Source organism: Bubalus bubalis, chromosome 13 (genome assembly GCF_019923935.1).
Source record: "Bubalus bubalis isolate 160015118507 breed Murrah chromosome 13, NDDB_SH_1, whole genome shotgun sequence".
NCBI lineage: Eukaryota > Metazoa > Chordata > Mammalia > Artiodactyla > Bovidae > Bubalus > Bubalus bubalis.
This window is the reverse complement of record NC_059169.1, coordinates 86,784,157-86,800,526: the sequence shown is the minus strand read 5'-3', so window position 1 is coordinate 86,800,526 and position 16,370 is coordinate 86,784,157. Positions and strand designations below refer to the sequence as shown.

Genomic DNA, 16,370 nt, shown 5'->3' with positions numbered 1-16,370 from the left:
AGCAGTTTGGCTCCTTGACTTCATTTTTGTTTTGGGAAAAAAGAGAAACTTTCTTCTTTGTAAAAGATTCTAATTTTTTCCTTCTAACTTGTTGGTTTTTTTTTTTTTAATATTTACATATTTTTAATTGATTGCTTTACAATATTGATTTGATTTCTGTTATCAGCATGAATTAGCCGTGGGAGTACGTATGTTCCCGCCCTCTTGAATCTCCCTCTAACCTCCCACCCATTCCCACCCCCTAGGTTATTGTAGAGCCCCCATTGGAGTTTCCTGAGTCACAGGGCCGCCTGGCCGTCTATTTACATGTGTTAGTGTGTAGGCTTCCACGCTGCTCCCCATTCATCGCACCCTCTCCCTCTGCTCCCCTACCCGTGTCCATCAGTCTGTTCTCTATGTCTGTGTCTCCACTGCTGCTCTGCAAACTGCTTCATCTGTAACATTCCTATGTATTAATTATGAAAAGTCAGAAAGAGAAATTAACGAGTCAATCCCATTTACCATTGCAACTGAAAGAATAAAATACTTAGGAATAAACCTACCTAAGGAGACAAAAGAGCTGTATACAGAAAACTGTAAGACACTGATGAAAGAAGTCAAAGATGACATAAGCAGATGGAGGGATATTCCATGTTCCTGGGTTGGAAGAAATCAGTGCTATGAAAATGTCTGTACTTCCAAAAGCAGTCTACAGATCAGTGCAATCCCTATCAAATTACCAACGGCATTTTTTCACAGAACTAGAACAAAAAATTTCCTTCTAACTTGTAATAGGAAATATATTTAATTTAAGATATGCAAATAATGAAGAATAGTGCATAAAACCAGAAATACTAAAGTATTGGGTTTTTAAATATAAAATTCCAGTTTCATGGTTAAACCACTCATTTAATTATAGTATAAGAGAGAACTGTTCTAGTTATTGTTTTATTCCTTAAATTCCAACGAAAATTGACTTTTTAATTCTTCTGAGTCAAATTTTCAGTTTCACATCTAGATTAAGACACATTTGGGGGACACGTACTTTTCAGGGCATTAGCATACTGTGTCCCCCTTTGCTTGGCAAAACAATAATAATGCTAATTGTGATAATAGTATTTTATACACTGAACAACAGCAAAATACATATAATAATGGCAAAGCTATTTTTTCCTACTATGCTGTTGTTTTGGGGTCGTTAAGTCATGTCTTTGTGATGCCATGAACTGCAGTAAGCCAGGCTTGCCTGTCCATCACTGTCTCCTGAAGTTTGCTTAAACACATGTCTGTTGAGTCAGTGATGCCACCCAACCATCATCCTCCGTCGCCCCCTTCTCCTCCTGCCCCCAAGCCTTACCAATATGAGAGTCTGTTCCAATAAGTTGGTGTTTAATGTAAGGTGGCCAAAGTATTGGAGCTTCAGCTTCAGCATTAATCCTTCCAATGAATATTCAGGGTTGATTTCCTTTGAGATTGACTGGTTTGATCTCCTTGCTGTCCACGGAACTCTTGAGTCTTGTACAGTACCACTATTCCATACCCCCCACCCCCCCCACAAAAAAGACACATTTAAAGATATCACTTTAAGTTATTCCTGTCTTTTTGCTATCTGGGTTAAGTCATATTTTGAGCTTTGTTCTAGAAGGCTAAAGGCTGAATTTGGTGACCCAGACAGTCTTCACTAGCAGCATGAACAATAAATTCATGTAATTTTGTTGGATCCACTGTCTTGTGTTTCTTTTAAAAAGAGTTAAGTTTAACTCTGAGCCTCTGAATTTTGGACTTCAGTTGCACACTTTCAACACTTCTTTGCAGAAACTGAGCTTTTCTTCCCTATCCTATGCCAAACTCTAGGCGGTTAATATATCTTTTATTATTACTGAAGTCATATCATATGTGGTGAGACTTAAAGAAGGTGTGCCAGAGATGGTGGGAGCTCTGGATGCACATTCAAAGTGAACACAATGAAAGATGTTCACAAGTTGCGAACAGTTGTGAACTGTTCACATTACATACTAGTCGCATATTAGTTTGCCTTGTGTCTTCACCCTCGGCTCTCTTTTCTTACATCTACACACACCCTTCCTAACAGAGCTCATGCTCTGTCGTAATACCAATGATGACCATGGCAAACATTAACTGTTAAGTTCTTACGATGTGCCAGGAACTCTGTTGAGTGTTACACATGATTTAGCTTCTTTAATCCTCCCAATAATCTTATGAAATAGGTGCTATTATTAGTCACACATTAAAGTTGAGGAAAAAAGAATGGGAGTTAGTAAGGTTAAGTACTTTGCCCAGTCACACCAGTTTTCTAATTGGAAAGCCAGAATTTAAATTCCAGTTGTCTAAATTCAAAACTTGTATTCACTACCATTTTGCTATGTTTATGTATTGTTCTATGTCTTTGAGTATGACCAGTATGCTTCTACAGTTCAATCTATTATTAATACTATAACCAATTCTTCTGCCCCGAGTTTTAAACCTGTAAGCCTTCTAGACACTATTAATCACCTGTAGTTGGATATCTCATGATCATCTCAACATAAACTGAATTCTTCTCTTGGCTCAGGAGCATTGTACCATGAAGCAAAAATAATTCAGTACTTCGTGAATAATACCAACTTATATTCAATTGGCTGAATCAGAAACTTGCATATTAGCCTCAACTTCACTTTGTAATACACATATCCACAAAAACCAAGGTTTTTCTGTTCTTTGTCCTTTTTCTTTTCCTTTTTCAACACTTTTGCTCTTTATCTGGTTCCTGCAATCGCATTTTGCTTGGATTTAAGTCACGAAAGGCAGGGGAACCAGAGATCAAATTGCCAATGTCCGTTGGATCATCGAAAAAGCAAGAGAGTTCCAGAAAACCATCTACTGCTGCTTTATTGACTACACCAAAGCCTTTGACTGTGGATCACAGCATACTGTGGAAAATTCTTAAAGAGATGGGAATACCAGACTGCTTTACCTGCTTCCTGGGAAAACTGTATGCAGGTCAAGAAGCAACAGTTAGAACTGGACATCGAACAACAGACTGGTTCCAAATCGAGAAAGGAGTATGTCAAGGCTGTATAATGTCACCCTGCTTATTTAACTTATATGCAGAGTATATCATGCAAAATGCTGGGCTGGATGAAGCACAAGCTGGAATCAAGATTGCCGGGAGAAATATAAAAAACCTCAGATATGCAGATGACACCACCCCTATGGCAGAAAGTGAAGAACTAAAGAGCCTCTTAATGAAAGTGTAAGAGGAGAGGTTAAAAGCTGGCTTAAAACTCAACATTCAGGAAACCAAGATCATGGCATTCAGTCCCATTACTTCAGGGCAAATAGATAGGGAAACAATGGAAACAGTGACAGACTTTATTTGGGGGGGCTTTAAAATCACTGTGGATGGTAACTGCAGCCATGAAAATAAAGACACTTGCTCCTTGGAAGAAAAGCTATGACCAACCTTGGCAGCATATTAAAAAGAGAGACATTACTTTGCCAACAAATGTCCGTCTAGTCAAAGCTGTGGTTTTTCTAGTAGTCATGTATGGATATGAGAGTTAGACCATAAAGAGAGCTAAGCACAGAATTGATGCTTTTGAACTGTGGTGTTGGAGAAGACTCTTGAGAGTCCCTTGGACTGCAAGGAGATCCAGCCAGTCAATCCTAAAGGAGATCAGTCCTGAATATTCACTGGAAGGACTGATGCTGAAGCTGAAGCTCCAATACTTTGGCCACCTAATGCAAAGAACTGACTCATTGGAAAAGACCCTGATTCTGGGCAAGATTGAGGGCAGGAGGAGAAGGGGATGACAGAGATGAGATGGTTCGATGGCATCACTGACTACTGGACATGGGTTTGAGCAGCTCCGGGAGTTGGTGATAGACAGGGATGCCTGGTGTACTGCAGTCCATGGGTTCACAAAGAGTCAGAGATGACTGAACTAAAGTCATGAAAGCTACCTTCTCTTTATTTTCCTTGCTCTTTGTCTTGTCTGTTCTCAGAGTGATCTTTTTAAAATAAAAATTTGACCTCATTAGTTCTTCACTTAGACCAAGTTAATGGCTCCCTTAAAGGCAAACCTCAAACTCCACAGTCTGGCGTGTTCAGTGCTTCGTGAATTGGCCCCTACCTCAGCATCACCTCCCAGCAGCCTTACTGGTACCCTGCCCTCCATTCCTGAGGACACGGGAGCTCTCCCCCTGTGTTTCACGTCCCCTGTACAGCTGTCCTGGGCCCTCTGCAGGGCCTGCCCTCTGGCAAATGACTTCTCTAAGTCTTAGGTCTCCAGGAAGCCTTCTATGAACGTTGTCCCCTCTGTCTTTGCCCTCTGCCAGAGGTCCTTCCTTGGTGGAGATCTCCATTGCCTTATTCTCCATTGTGTATTAGACCTTTTGTTACCTGTCTTCTTTCCCTTGTCATAGGAAAGTACATTAGGTCAAGAAGCAGCCTCTTTCTCTTCCCTTTCTCCTTTTTGGTTTTCTCATCCTGTTGGTAATTTTTTAGATTTTTCGTACTTACCATGACTGTGGACTTGTAGTCTGCCAGGCTCCTCTATCCATGGGAATTTCCTAGGCAAGAATACTTCAGTGGGTTGCTATTTCCTTCTCCATGAGATCTTCCTGGCCCAGGGATCAAACTTGAGTCTCCTGCACTGCAGGCAGACTTAACCACAGGGGATCCACGATGTGATTCTACAGATTTTTAAATGGAGTACAGTATGCTTACAGCACGGTAAATGATCCTTCCCTTCACCCTCTCAACCCACTTCCCAGAGGTAACTGCTTTTAATTCTTAGGTCCCTCTTTTTTTTCTGATATTTGCCTCTTCTTTATTTCTAGTAATATAGGCTATCATTTGTCAGTTTTTCATTTTAGACGTTGAGTTCCTAAGTGGCAAAAAGTTGAGTTCCTTTGTGCCCTGTCCCCACTTACACTGTCCTCATCACACCCTTTCTCCTTTACCTCCACTGTCATCACATTGTAACTATTTCATACTTGATGGTCAGAGAAGAGCCAGTGAATGCAGGAAACACAGAAGACCTGGGTTTGATCCCTGGGGTTGGAAAGATCCCCTGGAGGAGGGGATACTCCAGTATTCTTGCCTGGAGAATCCCACGGACGGAGGAGCCTGGCAGGCTACAGTCCAAAGGATTGCGATGAGTCGGACACAACTGAGTTTGCAGACATACATGCATAACAGTGCAATGATGTCAGTACTCCTCACCCCTCTAGTTAGTATTGCATGAGTATTGCATGATTGCTTCCTGTAGGACAGCAATATTATTTCTAGGTAATTAACTAGTAATTAACAAAAATTGCTTGGTATTTGTGTATACCTATCACTGTTCTCTTCAACTTTCTGACAGGTCTGTGAAATAAGAAAGAATATTTTTGTAAATGGCCCACCCCAGCAGACTTGCTTTTAGTTTCTTGGCCCCCTTTCTCTCCTGTAGCCTAGTTGTCCCCCTTGTGATCTCCTTAACAGATCTCCTCTCTGCCTGTCCCTACACCCTCTTGACTCTTCTTTAGAAGCATCTCATCCCTAACCCTCCCTTCTGTTTCCCTTGAAGCCAAGTGACTTTTAAAAACACAATTTACAAATTAAGCAAGGTGATATGTTATTCAGACAAAGCACAGCTTTGACTATTGCAGTTAGTCTATTGATTTAAAAGAGTTTTCACAGCAGGAGAGAGGCTATAAATATTTTGAATATCAATTGACTTGTAGTTAAATTGAATTCTAGTCTATAATAAAAATGGCTAATTTTTATTTCTCTGGTTTGTATTAGAATAATGTAAACATGAGTCTTTTAAATACTTCTTCTGAGTCTGGAAGATCCCTTAAGAAGGAAATGGCAATCCACCTCAGTATTCTTGCCTGAGAAATCCCATGGACAGAGAAGCCTGACAGGCTATAGTCAATGGGCTCGCAAAGAGTCGGACACCACTGAACGACTAAACAACAGCAACAAAATCCTTTATTATACCTCACTTCTGTTTTTATTTTTAACTCTTGCCTTTGTATCTGCCTTTCTTCTGCCAGATGTGTTGTTCCCTCCCCAGTCCCTGCCATGCCCACTCATGTTGCTAACAGGTTCTAATTCACTGGGAAAACTTAAGTATCCAATATAACCCTCCATACTGGGCTCAATTTTCTGCTTCTGGAGAGCTGAAAACAACCTCTTGTTGATTCTTGGGACCTAGATATCTTGAATGCCTAGTAATATCCTGGCGCATTATAGCCCTCAGTAAACGTGTGTTAAGTGAAAATTTCAAATGCATTTTCAGCATTTGGAAAAACATCTTTATTTTGTGTCTCCATCTTACCCATTGGACTATTTTAAGAGTCTACTTGTATTTCTGATCTGAACTTCCCTTAGAAATGATGTTATTCAAAGGCATAATCAAATATGCTATAAAAGAGTTATTTAATTTATAATGTATCTGAAACAATGCTGAGAACATAATTGAACATTACATAAACTTCCTATAGTGTACCATGGAGTTCATTTATGAATTTATTTCCATACATTTTTGTATCACTTAGCAATTTACCAAGTGCTTTCATTTGTATGATCTCATTTGATCATCTCCTGAACCATGGACATGTATTATCGCTATTACACATGTCAGGAATGATTACGTAGCCAGCTGACAGCTCAGACTAGAATGCAGGGCTTCTTACTCTGATGCTATATAATTTTCACTATAAGAGTGGGGAATGGAAGCCAAGCAAAATGTTAACACTGGAGAATTAGTCCAGGGACAGAAGTTCCAGGTAGAAACTGATGGATGGGAGAGAATGTTTGTGGAGAAACACAGGTAGTTGCCTTTAGTGGAGGAACAGGTTGTGATTTTGGAAATCAGAGATATGATTTAAAGAGCAATTGGTGTCAGTGTCAGGGCCAAGTGAACGAGTTGGGACTTCATATTGTGGGAAGTGAGTGATTTTGAAAATTTGTGACTAGGGGATCATAATTCTGCTTCAGTGCTGTATGGAATGAATTGAATTAGGGAGAAACTAGAAGCAGTATCATTTCAGGCAACACATACAGTATTTCAAGTGAAAAATAGTTCAGTTCTAGACCACCGAAATTAAGTTTAGTCAGAAAAGCAAACAGCGGATCACTTTCTGGGATACTGGCATGTGCTGAACGGACACATGTGGCCAGAGGAAGGAGGGAGCCAGTCGGCATTGTTGACACTGGTGATGGGGGTGTGCTCCCACTCACCACCCCCCATCACGACTTCTGTTCTTCTGTGTGGGACTCCTTCCAGCTGACCACACCCCTGCTTCATTTGCTGATAGAGTCAACGTACGCTGATAAATACCTTCTTTGCTAGATGTTAAATGAAAGCCATAATCCTTGCCCTCAGTGAACTCATAGTCTCGTGGTAGAAATGATCACATAAACAATATTATAGAGGATTTATTGAAATATGTACCTCAAGCCATTAGAACACAGAAAGGCACCTAGTTCAGCATATATAGGTCAGGAAAGGATATTTAGTTGTCTGTCTGGAAGGAGAAGGAGATAGCTTGGTGAAGAAAGCAGGAAGGATGTTGTATGCAGACAGAACAGCATGATCAAAGGCATGAAATTGAGGATGTGAAACTGTAGGTAGTTGTTTAGTGAGCCTGACCATGTCAGCATCTGTCTCCTAAGAACAATGGCATTATCCTACCTGACCATAATATAATTATCACACTCAAGTGACTAACATTGGTATAATATAATTATTTAATACCCAACACATTTTAAAATTGGGCTATCCCAATAATGTCATATGTAGCTTTTTTGCAGTACAAGAACTAATCAGAAATTGTGTGTTGCATTTTGTTGTCATGTCTCTTTAATCTCCTCTAACATAAAAGGCTGTTTCCCTAACCTTTTCTTCTCTTTTTTTTTCTTTCTTGGTCAATATTGATGACTTTTAAGAACCTAGACTAGTTGCTTCACAAAATATTGTTTCCTTACATTTAGATTCAGGTTAAATATTTCTTCACAGGTTATATTGTGTCCATTTCAGTGCATGACCTCAGGAGACAGTTGTCCATCACTACTGGTGATGTCAAATTTGATTATTTGGATAAGGTGTTATCCGTGAGATTTCTCCATGCCGTGTTGCTCCATAACCTCACATACAATAGTTTTTGTAACCATTGATGATTTCTGCCTAATTAATTCTTACTGTGTGAGTTGTCATATGGTGAATTTTTTTTTTAATACAGCTTTTTCTTCCCCTTTTTAAATAAAATTTAAAATGTTTAGTGTCAGTATGGATTCATGATTCTTTTTTTCCAATGTATAATAATGCATTCTCATCATTACCTATTCAGTGTTCTACTGCTGCTCCTGAGTCGCTTCAGTCGTGTCCGACTCTGCGCGACCCCATAGACGGCAGCCCACCAAGGCTCCCCTGTCCCTGGGATTCTCCAGGCAAGAACACTGGAGTGGGTTGCCATTTCCTTCTCCAGTGCGTGAAAGTGAAGTTGCTCAGTCGTGTCCGACTCAGCGACCCCATGGACTGCAGCCTACCAGGCTCCTCCGTCCATGGGATTTTCCAGGCAAGAGTATTAGAGTGGGTCACCATTACCTTCTCCGATTCAGTGGTCAGACTGTCCTAAATTTGGCTTAGGCTGTTCTTCCTTCCCTGTTAGCTAAGGCTTCCCTGTTAGCTCAAATGGTAAAGAATCTGCCTGCAGTACAGAAGACCCAGGTTTGATCCCTAGGTCGGGAAGATCTACTGGAGAAGGGAATGGCAGCCCATTCCAGTATTCTTGCCTAGAGAATTCCATGGACAAACCATGGAGTCGTAAAGAGCTGGACATGACTGAGCTACTCACGCTTTCACATTCGCTTTCATTCTTCAGTCTGGCCCCTCCCCCCATCTGTCTTTGAGCACTTTCTTATTTTCTGGCACAGACATTTTCTGTATGTTCCGGACTCATTTCTTTCTTCCTTGATCTCAGCCCTAGAATCAGCCCTTTTTCCACGTATTCCAGTTCCTTCTAGTGAGTAATAGTATTTAGAAGCCAAGATTTGAGGGCCAAGTGTGCTCATTGCTCCTGTGGTGTCGTTCCTTCTCGGCTCTGGGACCACAAAGCTAGAGAAAGCACTTTCTTCAAAGCTTGAGCTTATCTGATACCTTTCTGTGTAATCCAGCACTTCATGGTTCTTCCTCTCCTTCTCCCACTCAGTATTTGTATTTCCCAGCAAGCATTCCATGTTCTGCATCAACGTGTCTACCCATCTGCTCAGGCTTACAATACTCATGTAATAGTTTCACAATCACTTCATCAATACTACTGTCAACAGCAAACTTACTGTGGAAAGTTCAGGGTTTCCTTTTACTAGTGAGATATATTCACAACTAATGTCACACTAATGATAATATCACACTAATGAGATATATTATATATTTAGCTTTACCTGCAGTTCTTTTTAGGAAAAATGTACTTGAGTTTGAGTGTAAATTTCCAAGATTGCTAGATACTAATTAAAATATCTGAAATATTTAATGTATTTTAATTAAAATAGCCATCAAGCCACTTTAGAACTAAATTTACATGTAAGTTAACAACCTCCAAATACTCTATTGCTCACCCACCTTTTTTCACATTATACCTATGAAGTTTAGTACTTTTCTAAAAATGAAACAGAACCAGGTTGCAAACGTCCGGTGTGTATTTATATATCTGTTTATACACCATAAATGAGTGTGTTGTTTGTACTCTACTGCATTCATTTGTCATATATTCTCTAGAATAGGATTGCATTTCAAAAAAAGAAGTAAAAAATCCAGAGGAAAATAGTTATGTAGTATTTTAGATATGACTGTATACCAGTCACAGAACTTCATAGAGAATGCCACTACTCTCTCAGGGACCAAGAAAAAAAATCTTTGGCATTTCCATAGATTTAGTTTGAACCGGTAGTTTCTTTGAACCTTTTTTTTTTTTTTTTTTTTTTTTTTAACAGCTTCCTTTAAAAAACATATAGCATGGGCATATGTAACTGTAGATTATTACAAAATAACTGAATACAGAGAGCTGCCTCTATATCCAGAATCTCATCAATTATATGTACAATGTCAGTTTAAACTAATCATAATGTGTTTCTATCCTTCAGATTTTTCAGAGCAAACTGCAAACTTTTCAGTGTCACTGAAAGTTTGGGGACAATTACCCTCTGATATGAAGAATCAGCTGTTAGGAGCATGTTCACAGAAGTTGGCCTGGAAATATAATTTTGTACAATAAATTTAGACAGCAGAATCTCTATAACAACAGAAACATTCTCCCACACCTGGTCGATTTTAGAATAGGAGCTCTGATGCCTTGAAAATAACCCATTTCTATAAGGGAAATGTGATTTATGATAACCCGAGACACAGATACGACTAGACCCACATTCCATTTAAAGTTATTGTGCCACCAGACTATAAAAACAGTGCTCTAAAGTGAATCAGTGGAATTTGGTTCTCTTTAGTGGACAGTGGCCGAGGCATTAATGAGACAGATTGCATTAAAAGATATTTGATTTCTGGGGGAGTTAAAGTCCTTTCATATTTTGAAATTGTGGCTTAGTCCTGGCATCTGATCTTCTTCCCCCTACCATACCATCACCAGTTCCTGCGCATGCTTTGACATTGCTATGGTAACCCAGAGGGATGATGGAATTCCCGGCTTCTCTTTTCACAGAGGGTGATGAGACAGGAGTGATGGATAGTCTGCTGGAGGCCTTGCAGTCGGGGGCTGCCTTCCGCGACCGAAGGAAAAGGACACCGAAGCCAAAAGGTGAACATTATGCTTCTTTCGTGTTACTTTCTAGGGAACTGTAACAAAGAACAACACTCCCCTTTTTTATAATTCTTTTAAAGTCCTGTGTCAAGAATGTAGTGCTGTGGGCAGCAACTCTTCAGGAGTTTTATAAATTCGCTTAATCCTTCCTTTGCAATGACAGGTGTCAGAGAGAGGAGCGTTCCAGTTGGCCAGTGTCACTAGCATATTAACAAAGCAACGCGCTGAACCTGGGAAAGCCTGATGAGTGCGACAGGCCTCATCTAAGGGACCATATGTACCTTATCCCAGTGGAGTTCACAGTAGCATAATTAAATGAGAAGTAAAAGTCATAACATTATTGCTTCAAGTATATCAGGGTATTGAAGCATTGCTTCGCTTCCAGAAATACTTAACCTTGGAAAAATGTCTAACATTGTTATACTTCCTGAGGTGAACAGAGCTCTATATTAAGTTTCTTTTATATATATGTATTTTTAACAGATATTCGGCAGAGTCTCAGTCCAGCGTCTCAGAGGCCTATTCTGAAAGTTTGTAACCATGGTAATAAACCGTATTCATAAATTGCACATTCTTCTCATCTACTTTTATCCTGTTGATCTGAGATTTTAGTAGGCTGCTATGATGTTCTTGAGTTTCAGTGTGACTAAAATAGTAAAAATGTGTGGATGTACATATTTGTGATGAGATTGTACACTCATGTTTTTCCATCCTTCCATTAGTGCCTTGAGGTAGTATCAAAGATTCTTCTTTCAGGTCTCAAGTACATATTTTGCTTTTATTATTATTATTTGAAGTTACCTTACACATTTATAATCATTGTTGTCCAATGTCTCCTTTCAAAAACATTGTTTTCTCTTAATCCTATTTTGAGCAGTGTATTTGCTTTACATTAAGGTACAGTTTGAAATATTGAATTGTTACCTGTTTTACTCTACCATGTTTGCCAGTACAATGTGAAACACTGTGACTAGCTCTGCGGCCAAATCTTTAACACAGATGAGCTTCATGTGGTATTACTGTGGAAGGGTGTGCTAGAATCACTAAGAAAGGCGAGCTGCCTTCGTCTCCCATGTTTATCTGAGACTGGCTCCTTTCGAACATCCCCAGCTGCCTCCTGAACCCCCGGCTCACGGAGCCCTCTTTCTTCAAGACGCCATTTCGTGTGTATTGGGCTTTGTTTACTTTGGCTTCCTTTCTCTCACTGTTGTGTATTATGGTTTCTGCTTCCCTTTCCTGGTCAAAATCAAATTCATCCATCGTAATTGACATTTATCCAGTGAGGTGTTAGCAAAGTTTACTAGATTTATAAATGAAAAGATACTTGACAGACTTTATTTGGGTTGTTTTGAGTACAGATGAGTTAACGTTCTAGAAGTATTAAGGTGTGACTGAATAGAAAAACTTTTGTCCGATTTCTAGAATAACCTAAAAAGAATATGACATAAATAGAAAGGGGCATGAATGTAATGATCTTTAAATGGATGTGTAGATGCTTACCGATCAAGATGAAGTATACATAATAGATGCTTAATAAATGAAAGAAAAGGTAAAAAAATGTACACCAAAATTTTAAATAGATCTTTTGACTTTTTTCAACAGTTTGTTTTTATTGTTTTGCTTTTATCTATTCTAGAAATAGGAAGAAAAAATTGTACTAAGTCAGAAAAATTCACTGTGGATAATTAATTCCTAGCTTTGGGTAATTATTTACTAAATATTGGCAAAAAGTGTAGAGAATAGAGAAACTCAGAGAGTCTGAGAACTTTAAGAGTACAGAGCTAGTTACTGACACAACTGTAATATTAGTGTTGATTGCCATCATGTTTCTTATTTGATTGCATATGTGTACTTAGATTTTTAAATTATTATTATTAATGCAGTATGTGAAATAACTCAGCCCCCACTGTAAGTCATTAAAGAAAAGACCCAGTCATGATATGATATGATTATAATGGCATACAGATACCCATGCTATGTTTAAGTATTCTGGCTGCTATGAAGGGGAAAACTTTTTAAGATAAATTTGTATACTGGCCTTGAGAAGAACAGTCCTTTTGTGACTATAATGTTAGTAACGTGTCCAGGCTACAAAGGTTTGTCTATAATTATGAAGTGTGATATTTTTGGTCCAGAGGAAAAAAGCAGGTAAGAATTGCACTTCTATTTCTATCAAGGCTGATATACTATCTTAAGTCTAAGGCTTTTGTGATAATTAAGCAAGTAAATTATATAGCAAGTCAAAGGAGATATATCTTAAAGATCAAATTCTCTGTTCTAATATAAATGTAATGGGTTAAGGTATTTTAAAAACTTATTTTCATTGATATTTATGTTTTCCCTTTATGTTTCTCACCAAGTAAAAAACAAAATTCAAATGAACAGACTGATTTTTAAAGATACATGTATAATGGCAGATTTATTAGACTAGACCTTGAAAAATGCAGAATTTGGTTAAGAACATTGCAACAAGGATCATGAGTGTTTTTTGAAAAGATAACATTTTAGAATTCATTTTTAAATCTATTTTGAAAAATTACTTTGTTTTCACTAAAAATATTAACCTTACAACTGAACTATGTAATTGAAATGTAATGTAAACGCCTTTTGTTTTTTTATTTACTTTCATGTACTTGGAGAAGGAAATGGCAACCCACTCCAGGATTCTTGCCTCGAAAATCCCATGGACAGAGGAGCCTGGCAGGCTATAGTCCACAGGGGTCGCAAGGAGTCGGACACGACTGAAGCAAGTTCACTTCATGTACTTAAAACTAACAACTGACACTTGCATTTTCTAAAAATATATAGTAGTTGATATCTTATTATTTTTCAAAGATCTATGAGATTTTCTACAATATTTTAAATTTGTTTACATCTTAATAGTAATAATAGTATTAATAGGCTAATTTTTACTGCATTACTTTGCTTATTGAGTTATTTGAGTTAGAAGCCAGGCAGTATGTTGAAATGCTTTATATATATCCTTTTTAATCTTCTTAATAATCCTGTCAGATAGTCATTGTTTTTATCTGTGTTTTATAGTAAAATATAACCAAAGATTGAACAGGTCTCATAGTTTGCCTCTGGTCCTGTGGCCAAGTTTCAGACAGAGGTCTGCCTGACTTCCGAGTCCAGCTTCTCCCTCTCTGTGCTATGTCATGTCTGAACACAGCAGCTTGAATCACTTTTTTTTTCCTCTTCTCATCATCCTGATGAGCCACATATGTCCATGTTCTTTCTCTTGTGACATAAGTTCATGCTATTGAGATACACTCTCACACACACTCAGACGTTTTCTAGCCTCTGGTCTGTCTCCCTCGTTCCCAGGTAGAAACACTAGATAGCACTTTTATCTGAGTCTTGGATCGCAAGAATAAATCACCTTCTGGAATTAGGACCATTGTTTATTTCTTTTAATAAACTCTATTAAAATATCTATATTAATTTAATAAACTTATACTGTTAGAAAGATCATGAAAGTTTTAGATTATAAATATAGTCTTTGTGTGTGTGTGTAGACTAGAAAGAGTCTTTTTATTTCAGAATGAGAAAATCCTGATAATGTATCCTCTGAGACCTTGGAGCTAAAGTTTCACAAGATATATTTTGGCAAAAGATGACCTGAAGCACTCTAACTCCTATAAACCTCACAAACAGAGAAATTGTACACACTGAATAATCCAGCCCTTGTGCTGGGCTAAACCTCTACTCAAAATACTTTGGTTAAAACCTTTAGCTGTTTTATCTTTTGCTTTGTCTGTTAAGACCTAGTAAGAAATTGTGTGTGGTATTTTTCTTTGTTAAGCCTTCACTTACTCAGTTGTTTAGCAAAATGTATTAAGCATTGCTGGACATTTTAGATGCAGAGATACCGTCTAAGAATCCACCAGCCAGTCAGGAGACAGCTGAGTAACAGATCTCATGTGTCTGGTTAATGCCAAGATAGCAGTAATGCACAGAGCTTTTGGAATACCGTAAAGACCAATCCAGACTTTATGAGACAGTTCAGATTTGGCCTCTAGAGGGACCTGAAATCAAAGCTGAGTTTTGAAGGATAAACAGAAATGAGGCAAAACCCTGATGGCAAGAGTGAGGCAAAAAGCAGAAGCAGCATGTGTGCGCCCTCCCAGTCTGAGCCCTGAAAGGCTGTGCGCCCTGCAGTGCTCCTCTCTCCCTTCGTCCACTCTCCTCCCCTCTCTGTGTCCACAGTCTATGCTCCTGTATGTGTCTGTTCCTGCCTTGCAAGTAGGCTCAGCGGTCCCATTCTTCTAGATTCCATGTACATGTGCTAATAGACAGCATTTGTTTCTCTCTTTCTGACTGACTTCACTCTGTGTAACAGGCTCCAGGTTCAACCCACGGACAGAACAGTATGGCAGTCTACAGTCCATGAGGTCACAAAGATTCAGACCTAGCTGAGCACACACAGGTTCATCCACCTCACTGGAACTGACTCAAATTCATTCCCTTTTATGGCTGATTAATATTCCATTACCACATGTAGAATAGATAGCTAATTGGAAGTCGCTGCATAACACAGCGGGCTCAAGCTAGAAGGGTGGAATGGGTGGGGTATGATAGAAGGAATTTGAAGAGGGAGTGGACATGTGTACTTAGGGCCGATTCACATTGTTGTATGGTAGAAACCAATACAATACTATAAAGCAATTATCCTCCAATTAAAAATAAACTGAAAAAAAAAAAAACTATTTGCTCTTACTAGTATCTGTATGCTCTTTTCTAGCACCCTGGTTTTTCCCGTTTTGCACCATGCATTTCCCTTAAAGAGTTCTCATACAGCATCTGCCTCATCACTCCTCAGTCCTATCGGTGCAGACAAGGAGCGTCTCTGCCTTGTTAACTGCTAAAGCCCCAGTTCTTCGCTGGGTTCATGCCTGACACATGGATGTTTTAGTAAGAATGTGTTGAATGAATATAGACATGTCTATGCTTAGACTTTAATAGAACAATTAATGTACATTGAGCAAAATCACATCTGCGGTTGTTACCCAAATATGTAGGCCTTAGTATGTCACTTGCTAAAGCCCCAACTGTGACCAGGTAACTCCTCTCATCTTCTTCCTAGAATATTATCTGTCATCAGAAGGAGATATTTGATCATCACAGGTTTGAAGATTATTGCATCAGATGTGAAGGGTGAGGTTCAATCTTGATTAGATTATTCACTCCTTAGCAGTGTGGAGTAACTTATTAATTTGATTTCCTTCCCTTGCTTAATCAAGGGAAGTTTAACAACAGTAAATAAATGAAAGCATCTACTAATAAGTACAGGGCATTGTCTCATTTCTTTACTCAACACAGTGCATTTGAAATCTAAAGATTTTTCTATAGTTGATAGAAAATAGTAACTCAAGATAATAAAAATATTTATTAATGCATTTTAATAAAATCATACCATATTTGGGTATTAGTGAATAAACTGACCTGGTTAAAAATAAAGGCCCAGATAGGGAAGAAGTATATTGCGAGTCTGATGCCAGGCCAAGAACTTGGACTCTTGAGGCTTTTGAGCAGGAAAATGACAAGTCTGAGCAATTTGTATGACGCATGTTAGAACAAAGAAT

The 16,370-nt window shown here is 38.6% G+C and overlaps 1 protein-coding gene across 8 annotated transcripts in view; it reads left to right on the top strand.

Moving 5' to 3' along the window:
- The window catches only part of DIAPH3 (diaphanous related formin 3), a 569,530-nt gene that overhangs the window by 414,071 nt on the left and 139,089 nt on the right, over positions 1-16,370 (top strand). For 7 of the 8 annotated variants that reach the window (XM_025263061.3, XM_044926876.2, XM_025263060.3 and 4 more), the window contains 2 exons: positions 10,687-10,782; positions 11,269-11,328. In XM_025263061.3, the coding sequence (XP_025118846.3) occupies positions 10,687-10,782; positions 11,269-11,328 (156 nt within the window). The remainder of the gene's footprint in view (positions 1-10,686; positions 10,783-11,268; positions 11,329-16,370) is intronic. The other variant, XM_025263062.3, reaches the window with a different exon arrangement.